Source organism: Pseudophryne corroboree, chromosome 7 (genome assembly GCF_028390025.1).
Source record: "Pseudophryne corroboree isolate aPseCor3 chromosome 7, aPseCor3.hap2, whole genome shotgun sequence".
In the NCBI taxonomy this organism is placed as follows: domain Eukaryota; kingdom Metazoa; phylum Chordata; class Amphibia; order Anura; family Myobatrachidae; genus Pseudophryne; species Pseudophryne corroboree.
Genome location: NC_086450.1, coordinates 442310153 through 442323057, shown reverse-complemented (window position 1 = coordinate 442323057; position 12905 = coordinate 442310153). Strand labels below are relative to the sequence as shown.

The 12905-nt window shown below is 49.4% G+C and overlaps 1 protein-coding gene across 3 annotated transcripts in view; it reads left to right on the top strand.

Moving 5' to 3' along the window:
- Window positions 1-12905, top strand: part of LOC134945565 (testis-expressed protein 2-like) — a 102592-nt gene that overhangs the window by 86915 nt on the left and 2772 nt on the right. For 2 of the 3 annotated variants that reach the window (XM_063934929.1, XM_063934928.1), the window contains one exon: window positions 12774-12894. In XM_063934929.1, the coding sequence (XP_063790999.1) occupies window positions 12774-12894 (121 nt within the window). Of the gene's footprint in view, window positions 1-12759; window positions 12895-12905 lie in introns of those variants that run through there. The other variant, XM_063934930.1, reaches the window with a different exon arrangement.

Below are 12905 nucleotides of genomic sequence, written 5' to 3'. Positions count from 1 at the left end.
TATTTTCAGTGAGCTTCTGCTGGCAACAGACTCACTGCTACGTGGGACTAAGGGGAGAGAAGCAAACCTACCTGCTTGCAGCTAGCTTGTGCTTCTTAGGCTACTAGACACCATTAGCTCCAGAGGGTTCGAACACAGGCACCTGTCCTCGATCGTCCGTTCCCGGAGCCGCGCCGCCGTCCCCCTCGCAGAGCCAGAAGAACAGAAGCTTGAAGACGACGAAATCGGCGGCTGAAGACTCCTGTCTTCATTAAGGTAGCGCACAGCACCGCAGCTGTGCGCCATTGCTCCCAGCACACTTACACACTCCGGTCACTGTAGGGTGCAGGGCGCTGGGGGGGGCGCCCTGGGCTGCAATTGTGGTACCTTTTGGCATAAAAATACATATATACAGTCTGGCACTGTATATATGTAAAAACCCCCGCCATTTTTTTACACAGAAAGCGGGACAGAAGCCCGCCACTGAGGGGGCGGGGCCTTCTTCCTCAGCACACCAGCGCCATTTTTTCTTCACAGCTCCGCTGGAAGCAGCTCCCCAGGCTCTCCCCTGCAGTATCCAGGTACAAGACGGGTTAAAAAGAGAGGGGGGCCACATAAATTTAGGCGCAAATAAGACTTATAAAGCAGCTATTGGGTAAATCACTTATTGTCAGTGAAAATCCCTGTGTTATATAGCGCTGTGGTGTGTGCTGGCATACTCTCTCTCTGTCTCCCCAAAGGACTTTGTGGGGTCCTGTCCTCAGTCTGAGCACTCCCTGTGTGTGTGCGGTGTGTCGGTACGGCTGTGTCGACATGTTTGATGAGGAGGGTTACGTGGAGGCGGAGCAAGGGCAGATAAGTGTGGGGTCGTCCCCGTCGGGGCCGACACCTGATTGGATGGATATGTGGAAGGTCTTAAACGACAATGTAAGCTCCTTACATAAAAGGTTTGATGACGCTGCAGCCTTGGGACAGCAGGGGTCTCAGCCCGCGCCTGCCCAGGCGACTCAGAAACCGTCAGGGGCTCATAAACGCCCTATATCTCAGATGGTTGACACAGATGTCGACACTGAGTCCGACTCCAGCGTCGACGATGATGAGGCACATTTACAGTCTAAAATGACCAAAGCCATCCGATACATGATTGTTGCAATGAAAGATGTATTACACATTTCTGAGATTAACCCTGTTAATACCAAGAGGGTTTATATGTTTGGGGAGAAAAAGCAGCCAGTGACTTTTCCCCCATCTGATGAATTAAATGAGTTGTGTGAAGAAGCGTGGAGTTCCCCTGATAAGAAATAAGTGATTTCTAAGAGGTTACTGATGGCGTACCCTTTCCCGCCAACGGACAGGTTACGTTGGGAAACATCCCCTAGGGTGGACAAGGCGCTGATACGCTTATCTAAAAAGGTGGCCCTGCCGTCTCAGGATACGGCCGCCCTAAAGGAGCCTGCGGATAGAAAGCAGGAAGCTATCCTGAAGTCAGTGTATACACACTCTGGTACTCTACTGAGACCTGCTATTGCTTCAGCCTGGATGTGTAGTGCTGTAGCAGCGTGGACAGATACTCTGTTAGACGACATAGATTCCCTCGACAGAGATACTGTTTTGCTAACCCTGGGCCATATCAAAGACGTCGTCTTATATATGCGGGATGCTCAGAGGGACATTTGCCTGCTGGGCTCTAGAATTAATGCTATGTCCATTTCTGCCAGGAAGGTCTTATGGACTCGGCAATGGACAGGAGATGCTGATTCTAAAAAACACATGGAGGTTTTGCCTTATAAGGGTGAGGAATTGTTCGGGGACGGTCTGTCGGACCTCTGTCTACAGCGACAGCTGGAAAGTCGACTTTCTTGCCTCAGGTTTCCTCACAGCCTAAGAAAGCACCGTATTATCAAATGCAGTCCTTTCGTTCCCAGAAAGGCAAGAGAGTCAAGGGCGCATCCTTTCTTGCCAGAGGCAAGGGTAGAGGTAAGAAGCTGCACCATGCAGCCAGTTCCCAGGAACAAAAGTCCTCCCCTGCTTCCACTAAGTCCACCGCATGACGTTGGGGCTCCACAGGCGGAGCCAGGTGCGGTGGGGGCGCGTCTCCGAAACTTCAGCAGCCAGTGGGTTCGCTCACAGGTGGATCTCTGGGCTATACAAATTGTTTCTCAGGGATACAAGCTGGAATTCGAAGCGACCCCCCCCCCCCCCCCCCCCGCCGTTATCTCAAATCAGCCTTGCCAGCTTCCCCCATGGAAAGGGAGGTAGTGCTGGCGGCAATTTGCAAGCTGTACCTCCAGCAAGTGATTGTCAGGGTCCCCCTCCTTCAACAGGGAAGGGGTTACTATTCCACAATGTTTGTGGTACCGAAACCGGACGGTTCGGTGAGACCCATTCTGAATTTAAAATCCTTGAACACTTATATAAAGAAATTCAAGTTCAAAATGGAATCGCTCAGAGCGGTTATTGCAAGCCTGGAAGAGGGGGATTTTATGGTGTCGCTGGACATCAAAGATGCTTACTTGCATGTCCCCATTTATCCACCTCACCAGGAGTACCTCAGATTTGTGGTACAGGACTGTCATTACCAATTCCAGACGTTGCCGTTTGGCCTGTCCACGGCACCGAGAATATTTACCAAGGTAATGACCGAAATGATGATACTCCTTCGGCAGAAGGGAGTTATAATTATCCCGTACTTGGACGATCTACTCATAAAGGCGAGGTCCAGGGAGCAGTTGTTGATCAGCGTAGCACTCTCTCAGGAAGTGTTGCAACAGCACGGCTGGATTCTGAATGTTCCAAAGTCGCAGCTGATTCCTACGACGTGTCTGCTTTTCCTGGGTATGATTCTGGACACAGAACAGAAGAAGGTGTTTCTCCCGGTGGAGAAGGCCCAGGAATTAGCATCTCTGGTCAGGGACCTCCTGAAACCAAAACAGGTATCGGTGCATCACTGCACGCGAGTCCTGGGAAAGATGGTGGCTTCATACGAAGCCATTCCCTTCGGCAGGTTCCATGCGAGGATCTTTCAGTGGGATCTGTTGGACAAGTGGTCCGGATCGCATCTTCAGATGCATCGGCTGATCACCCTGTCCCCAAGGGCCAGGGTGTCTCTTCTGTGGTGGCTGCAGAGTGCTCACCTTCTCGAGGGCCGCAGGTTCGGCATACAGGACTGGGTCCTGGTGACCACGGATGCAAGCCTCCGAGGGTGGGGGGCAGTCACTCAGGGAAGGAACTTCCAAGGGCTGTGGTCAAGTCTGGAGACTTCTCTACACATAAATATACTGGAACTAATGGCCATTTACAACGCCCTGAGTCAAGCAGAGCCCCTGCTTCGAAACCGGCCAGTGCTGATTCAGTCAGACAACATCACGGCGGTCGCCCATGTAAACCGCCAGGGCGGCACAAGAAGCAGGATGGCAATGGCGGAAGCCACAAAGATTCTTCGATGGGCGGAGAATCACGTGCAAGCACTGTCAGCAGTGTTCATTCCGGGAGTGGACAACTGGGAAGCAGACTTCCTCAGCATACACGACCTCCACCCGGGAGAGTGGGGACTTCATCAAGAAGTCTTCCAACTGATTGCAAACCGATGGGAACTGCCACAGGTGGACATGATGGCGTCCCGCCTCAACAAAAAGCTAAATATTGCGCCAGGTCAAGGGACCCTCAGGCGATAGCTGTGGACGCCCTAGTGACACCGTGGGTGTACCAGTCGGTATATGTGTTTCCTCCTCTTCCTCTCATACCCAAGGTACTGAGAATAGTAAGAACGAGAGGAATAAGAACAATACTCATTGTTCCGGATTGGCCAAGAAGGACTTGGTACCCGGAACTGCAAGAAATGCGCACAGAGGACCCATGGCCTTTGCCTCTCAGACAGGACCTGCTGCAACAAGGGCCCTGTCTGTTCCAAGACTTACCGCGGCTGTGTTTGACGGCATGGCGGTTGAACGCCGGATCCTAGCGGAAAAAGGCATTCCGGATGAAGTTATTCCTACGCTGATAAAGGCTAGGAAAGACGTGACAGCAAAGCATTATCACCGTATATGGCGAAAATATGTTGCTTGGTGTGAGGCCAGGAAGGCCCCTACAGAGGAATTCCAGCTGGGTCGTTTCCTGCACTTCCTACAGTCAGGGGTGACTATGGGCCTAAAATTGGGGTCCATAAAGGTCCAGATTTCGGCTCTCTCCATTTTCTTTCAAAAAGAACTGGCTTCACTGCCTGAGGTTCAGACGTTTGTTAAGGGAGTGCTGCATATTCAGCCCCCTTTTGTGCCACCAGTGGCACCCTGGGATCTTAACGTTGTGTTGGATTTCCTGAAATCCCACTGGTTTGAGCCACTTAGGACCGTGGAACTAAAGTATCTCACGTGGAAAGTGGTCATGCTGTTGGCCTTAGCTTCGGCTAGGCGTGTGTCGGAATTGGCGGCTTTGTCATGTAAAAGCCCATATCTGATCTTCCATATGGACAGGGCAGAATTGAGGACTCGTCCGCAGTTTCTGCCAAAGGTGGTGTCATCTTTTCATTTGAACCAACCCATTGTGGTGCCTGCGGCTACTCGTGATTTGGAGGATTCCATGTTGCTTGATGTAGTCAGGGCTTTGAAGATCTATGTTGCCAGGACGTTTGGGAGCTTTGGTATAATCCCCATGGTCCTTACGGAGTCCCCAGCATCCACTAGGACGTTAGAGAAAATAAGAATTTACTCACCGGTAATTCTATTTCTCGTAGTCCGTAGTGGATGCTGGGCGCCCGTCCCAAGTGCGGACTTTCAGCAATACGTGTATATAGTTATTGCTTAACAAAGGGTTATGGTTATGTAGCATCGGTTGAGTGATGCTCAGTTGTTGTTCATACTGTTAACTGGGTAAGTTTATCACAAGTTGTACAGTGTGATTGGTGTGGCTAGTATGAGTCTTACCCTGGATTCCAAAATCCTTTCCTTGTAATGTCAGCTCTTTCGGGCACAGTTTCCTTAACTGAGGTCTGGAGGAGGGGCATAGAGGGAGGAGCCAGTGCACACCAGATAGTACTAAATCTTTCTTTAGAGTGCCCAGTCTCCTGCGGAGCCCGCTATTCCCATGGTCCTTACGGAGTCCCCAGCATCCACTACGGACTACGAGAAATAGAATTACCGGTGAGTAAATTCTTATTATTACACCCTATACAGACGTAGGACATTACACCATCAACATGACCTGACCACTGGGCATGACCATAATACATCTATTACACCCTATACAGACATAGGACACTACACCCCCAACATGACCTGACCACTGGTCATGATCATAATACATCTATTACACCCTATACAGACGTAGGACACTACACCATCAACATGCTTGACCACTGGACATGACCATAATACATCTACTACACCCTATACAGACATAGGACACTACACACCAACATGACCTGACCACTGGACAAGACCATAATACATCTATTACACCCTATACAGACATAGGACACTACACCCCAACATGACCTGACCTCTGGACATGACCATAATACATCTTTCTCTGACGTCCTAAGTGGATGCTGGGACTCCGTAAGGACCATGGGGAATAGCGGCTCCGCAGGAGACTGGGCACAACTAAAGAAAGCTTTAGGACTACCTGGTGTGCACTGGCTCCTCCCACTATGACCCTCCTCCAGACCTCAGTTAGAATCTTGTGCCCGGCTGAGCTGGATGCACACTAGGGGCTCTCCTGAGCTCCTAGAAAAGAAAGTATACTTTTAGGTTTTTTATTTTCAGTGAGATCTGCTGGCAACAGACTCACTGCTACGAGGGACTAAGGGGAGAAGAAGCGAACCTACCTGCTTGCAGCTAGCTTGGGCTTCTTAGGCTACTGGACACCATTTGCTCCAGAGGGATCGAACACAGGACCCGACCTCGATCGTCCGGTCCCGGAGCCGCGCCGCCGTCCCCCTTACAGAGCCAGAAGCAAGAAGATGGTCCTGAAAATCGGCGGCAGAAGACTTCGGTCTTCAACAAGGTAGCGCACAGCACTGCAGCTGTGCGCCATTGCTCCTCATGCACACCTCACACTCCGGTCACTGATGGGTGCAGGGCGCTGGGGGGGGGGGGGGCGCCCTGAGCAGCAATATTAACACCTTGGCTGGCAAAAAAATCACAATATATAGTCCTAGAGGCTATATATGTGAAAAATACCCCTGCCAGAGATCCATAAAAAAGCGGGAGAAAGTCAGCCGAAAAAGGGGCGGGGCTATCTCCCTCAGCACACTGGCGCCATTTTCTCTTCACAGTGCAGCTGGATGACAGCTTCCCAGGCTCTCCCCTGTAGTTTTCAGGCTCAAAGGGTTAAAAAGAGAGGGGGGGCACTAAATTTAGGCGCAAAATTGTGTATTATAGCAGCTATAAGGGAAAAATCACTGTGGGTAGTGTGAATCCCTGTATTATATAGCGCTTTGGTGTGTGCTGGCATACTCTCTCTCTGTCTCCCCAAAGGACTTTGTGGGGTCCTGTCCTCAATCAGAGCATTCCCTGTGTGTGTGCGGTGTGTCGGTACGGCTGTGTCGACATGTTTGATGAGGAAGGTTACGTGGAAGGCGGAGCAGATGCCGATAAATGGGATGTCGCCCCCTGTGGGGCCGACACCAGAGTGGATGGATAGGTGGAAGATATTAACCGACAGTGTCAACTCCTTACATAAAAGGCTGGATGACGTAACAGCTGTGGGACAGCCGGCTTCTCAGCCCGCGCCTGCCCAGGCGTCTCAAAGGCCATCAGGGGCTCAAAAAACGCCCGCTACCTCAGATGGCAGACACAGATGTCGACACGGAGTCTGACTCCAGTGTCGACGAGGTTGAGACATATACACAATCCACTAGGAACATCCGTTGCATGATCTCGGCAATGAAAAATGTGTTACACATTTCTGACATTAACCCAAGTACCACAAAAAAGGGGTTTTATGTTTGGGGAGAAAAAGCAGCCTGTGTTTTGTTCCCCCATCAGATGAGTGAATGAAGTGTGTGAAGAGGCGTGGGTTCCCCCGATAAGAAACTGGTAATTTCTAAAAAGTTACTGATGGCGTACCCTTTCCCGCCAGAGGATAGGTCACGTTGGGAGATATCCCCTAGGGTGGATAAGGTGCTCACACGTTTGTCAAAAAAGGTGGCACTGCCGTCTTAGGATACGGCCACTTTGAAGGAGCCTGCTGATAAAAAGCAGGGGGCTATCCTGAAGTCTGTATATACACACTCAGGTACTATACTGAGACCTGCAATTGCCTCAGCATGGATAGTGCTGCTGCAGCGTGGTCTGTTACCCTGTCAGGACAGGGATACTATTTTGCTAACCATAGAGCATATTAAAGACGTAGTCTTATATATGAGGGATGCAAAGAGGGATATTTGCCGGCTGGCATCCAGAATTAATGCAATGTCCATTCTGCCAGGAGGGTATTAGGGACCCGGCAGTGGACAGGTGATGCTGACTTTAAAAGGCACATCTGCCTTATAAGGGTGAGGAATTGTTGGGGATGGTCTCTGGGACCTCGTATCCACAGCAACAGCTGGGAAGAAAATTTTTTACCTCAGGTTTCCTCACAGCCTAAGAAAGCACTGTATTATCAGGTACAGTCCTTTCAGCTTCAGAAAAGCAAGCGGGTCAAAGGCGCTTCCTTTCTGCACAGAGTCAAGGGAAGAGGGAAAAAAGCTGCACCAGACAGCCAGTTCCCAGGATCAAAAATCTTCCCCCGCTTCCTCTGAGTCCACCGCATGACGCTGGGGCTTCCCAGGTGGAGCCAGGTGCGGTGGGGGCGCGTTTCGGGAACTTCAGCGACCAGTGGGCTCGCTCACAGGTGGATCCCTGGGTTCTGCAAGTAGTATCACAGGGATACAAGCTGGAGTTCGAGGCGACTCCCCCTCGCCGTTACCTCAAATCAGCCTTGCCTGCTGCCCTCGGAGAAAGGGGAGGTAGTACTGGCGGCAATTCACAAGCTGTACTTTCAGCTGGTGATAATCAAGGTACCCCTCCTTCAACAAGGCCAGGGTTACTATTCCACAATGTTTGTGGTACCGTAACCAGACGGTTCGGTGAGACCCATTCTAAAATTGAAATCCTTGAACACTTATATACGAAGGTTCAAATTTAAAATGGAATCGCTCAGGGCGGTTATTGCAAGCCTGGACGAAGGGGATTACATGGTATCACTGGACATCAAAGATGCTTACCTGCATGTCCCCATTTACCCTCCTCACCAGGAGTACCTCAGAATTGTGGTACAGGACTGTCATTACCAATTCCAGACGTTGCCGTTGGTCTGTCCCCGGCACCGAGGGTATTAACCAAGGTAATGGCCGAAATGATGATACTCCTTCAAAAAAAAAAAAAGGGGGAGTTATAATTATCCCTACTTGGACGATCTCCTTATAAAGGCAAGGTCCAGGGAGCAGTTGTTGGTCGGAGTAGCACTATCTCGGGAAGTGCTACAACAGCACGGCTGGATTCTGAATATTCCAAAGTCGCAGCTGGTTCCTACGACGCGTCTACTGTTCCTGGGTATGGTTCTGGACACAGAACAGGAAAAAGTGTTTGTCCCGGAGGAGAAGGCCAAGGAGTTGTCATCTCTAGTCAGAGACCTCCTAAAACAAATACAGGTGTCAGTGCATCAATGCACGCGAGTCCTGGGAAAGATGGTAGCTTCTTACGAAGAAATTCCATTCGGCAGGTTCCATGCAAGGATCTTCCAGTGGGATCTGTTGGACAAGTGGTCCGGGTCGCATCTTCAGATGCATCGGCTGATAACCCTGTCTCCAAGGGCCAGGGTGTCGCTGTTGTGGTGGCTGCAGAGTGCTCATCTTCTAGAGGGCCGCAGATTCGGCATACAGGACTGGGTCCTGGTGACCACGGATGCCAGCCTTCGAGGCTGGGGGGCAGTCACACAGGGAAGAAGCTTCCAAGGACTATGGTCGAGTCAGGAGACTTCCCTACACATAAATATTCTGGAACTAAGGGCCATTTACAATGCCCTAAGTTAGGCTAGACCCCTGCTTCAACACCAGCCGGTGCTGATCCAGTCAGACAACATCACGGCGGTCGCCCATGTATACCAACAGGGCGGCACAAGAAGCAGGATGGCGATGGCAGAAGCCACAAGGATTTTCCGATGGGCGGAAAATCATGTGTTAGCACTGTCAGCAGTGTTCATTTCCGGAGTGGACAACTGGGAAGCAGACTTTCTCAGCTGGCACGACTTCCACCCAGGAGAGTGGAGATTTCATCCAGAAGTCTTCCAAAGGATTGTACACCATTGGGAAAGGCCACAGGTGGACATGATGGCGTCCCGCCTCAACAAAAAGCTAAAAAGATATTGCGCCAGGTCAAGGGACCCTCAGGCGATAGCTGTGGACGCTCTGGTGACACCATGGGTGTACCAGTCGGTTTATGTGTTCCCTCCTCTTCCTCTCATACCCAAGGTACTGAGGATAGTAAGAAAAAGAGGAGTAAGAACTATACTCATTGTTCCGGATTGGCCAAGAAGAGTTTGGTACCCGGAACTTCAAGAACTGATCTCAGAGGACCCATGGCCTCTGCCGCTCAGACAGGACCTGCTGCAGCAGGGGCCCTGTCTGTTCCAAGACTTACCGCGGCTGCGTTTGACGGCATGGCGGTTGAACGCCGGATCCTGAAGGAAAAGGGCATTCCGGAAGAAGTCATCCCTACGCTGATTAAAGCTAGGAAAGAAGTGACCGCAAACCATTATCACCGCATATGGCGAAAATATGTTGCGTGGTGTGAGGCCAGGAAGGCCCCAACGGAGGAATTTCAGCTGGGCCGTTTTCTGCACTTCCTACAGTCAGGGGTGACTATGGGCCTAAAATTGGGTTCCATTAAGGTCCAGATTTCGGCTCTGTCGGTTTTCTTCCAGAAAGAACTGGCTTCACTGCCTGAAGTTCAGACATTTGTTAAGGGAGTGCTGCATATTCAGCCCCCTTTTGTGCCTCCAGTGGCACCTTGGGATCTCAACGTGGTGTTGGATTTCCTAAAGTCGCATTGGTTTGAGCCACTTAAAACCGTGGATTTGAAATATCTCACGTGGAAAGTGGTCATGCTGTTGGCCTTGGCTTCGGCCAGGCGTGTGTCAGAATTGGCGGCTTTGTCATGTAAAAGCCCTTATCTGATTTTCCATATGGATAGGGCAGAATTGAGGACTCGTCCCCAGTTTCTCCCTACGGTGGTATCAGCTTTTCATTTGAACCAACCTATTGTAGTGCCTGCGGCTACTAAAGACTTGGAGGATTCCAAGTTGTTGGACGTAGTCAGGGCCCTGAAAATTTATGTTTCCAGGACAGCTAGTGTCAGGAAAACTGACTCGCTATTTATCCTGTATGCACCCAACAAGCTGGGTGCTCCTGCTTCAAAGCAGACTATTGCTCGCTGGATCTGTAGTACGATTCAGCTTGCACATTCTGCGGCTGGACTGCCGCATCCTAGATCAGTGAAAGCCCATTCCACGAGGAAGGTGGGCTCTTCTTCGGCGGCTGCCCGAGGGGTCTCGGCTTTACAACTTGGTCGGGGTCAAACACATTTGCAAAATTCTACAAGTTTAATACTCTGGCTGAGGAGTATCTAGAGTTTGCTCATTCGGTGCTGCAGAGTCATCCGCACTCTCCCGCCCGTTTGGGAGCTTTGGTATAATCCCCATGGTCCTTACGGAGTCCCAGCATCCACTAAGGACGTCAGAGAAAATAAGATTTTACTCACCGGTAAATCTATTTCTCGTAGTCCGTAGTGGATGCTGGGCGCCCATCCCAAGTGCGGATTGTCTGCAATACTTGTATATAGTTATTGTTTAACTAAAGGGTTATTGTTGAGCCATCTGTTGAGAGGCTCAGTTATATTTCATACTGTTAACTGGGTATAGTATCACGAGTTATACGGTGTGATTGGTGTGGCTGGTATGAGTCTTACCCGGGATTCAAAATCCTTCCTTATTGTGTCAGCTCTTCCGGGCACAGTATCCTAACTGAGGTCTGGAGGAGGGTCATAGTGGGAGGAGCCAGTGCACACCAGGTAGTCCTAAAGCTTTCTTTAGTTGTGCCCAGTCTCCTGCGGAGCCGCTATTCCCCATGGTCCTTACGGAGTCCCAGCATCCACTACGGACTACGAGAAATAGATTTACCGGTGAGTAAAATCTTATTATTACACCCTATACAGACGTAGGACACTACACCATCAACATGACCTGACCACTGGACATGACTATAATACATCTGTTACACCCTATACAGACATAGGACACTACACCCCAACATGACCTGACCACTGGACATGACCATAATACATCTATTACACTCTATACAGACGTAGGACACTACACCATCAACATGACCTGACCACTGGACATGACCATAATACATCTGTTATACCCTATACAGACATAGGACACTACACCCCAACATGACCTGACCTCTGGACATGACCATAATACATCTATTACACCCTATACAGATGTAGGACACTACACCATCAACATGACTTGACCACTGGACATGACCATAATACATCTACTACACCCTATACAGACATAGGACACTACACACCAACATGACCTGACCACTGGACATGACCATAATACATCTATTACACCCTATACAGACATAGGACACTACACCCCAACATGACCTGACCTCTGGACATGACCATAATACATCTATTACACCCTATACAGACGTAGGACACTACACACCAACATGACCTGACCACTGGACATGACCATAATACATCTATTACACCCTATACAGACATAGGACACTACACCCCAACATGACCTGACCTCTGGACATGACCATAATACATCTATTACACCCTATACAGACGTAGGACACTACACCATCAACATGACCTGACCACTGGACATGACCATAATACATCTACTACACCCTATACAGACAAAGGACACTACACACCAACATGACCTGACCACTGGACATGACCATAATACATCTATTACACCCTATACAGACATAGGACACTACACCCCAACATGACCTGACCTCTGGACATGACCATAATACATCTACTACACCCTATACAGACATAGGACACTACACACCAACATGACCTGACCACTGGACATGACCATAATACATCTATTACACCCTATACAGACATAGGACACTACACCCCAACATGACCTGACCTCTGGACATGACCATAATACATCTATTACACCCTATACAGACGTAGGACACTACACCATCAACATGACCTGACCACTGGACATGACCATAATACATCTACTACACCCTATACAGACATAGGACACTACACACCAACATGACCTGACCACTGGACATGACCATAATACATCTATTACACCCTATACAGACATAGGACACTACACCCCAACATGACCTGACCTCTGGACATTACCATAATACATCTATTACACCCTATACAGACATAGGACACTACACCATCAACATGACCTGACCACTGGACATGACCATAATACATCTGTTACACCCTATACAGACATAGGACACTACACCCCAACATGACCTGACCACTGGACATGACAATAATACAATACTATTACAGTATATGCAAACATAGGACACTTCAGTTGTCATCCACTATTTTTTTACAGACAAACATGAGGAAGATGTAAGTAACCAATCACATCCTATATATAGCTACAAATTTGTGTACTAGAATAACACTAGTACTTAATAATTATTCTAGCGCATTGCACATAACATCTTGTTCAATAATTGTTTCATGGTTGTTCATGGCAAAATCACAGACTCTGCCTTTTAGGTACAGCTTCCGAACACCACCACAAGTGGAGATGAAGGTTCGGCCGAAGCTTGGAGAAAGAGAGGTGACATTTATACACGTGACCGAGTGGATAGAGAAGAAGCTTCTAGATGAGTTCCAGGTACGTAGCCT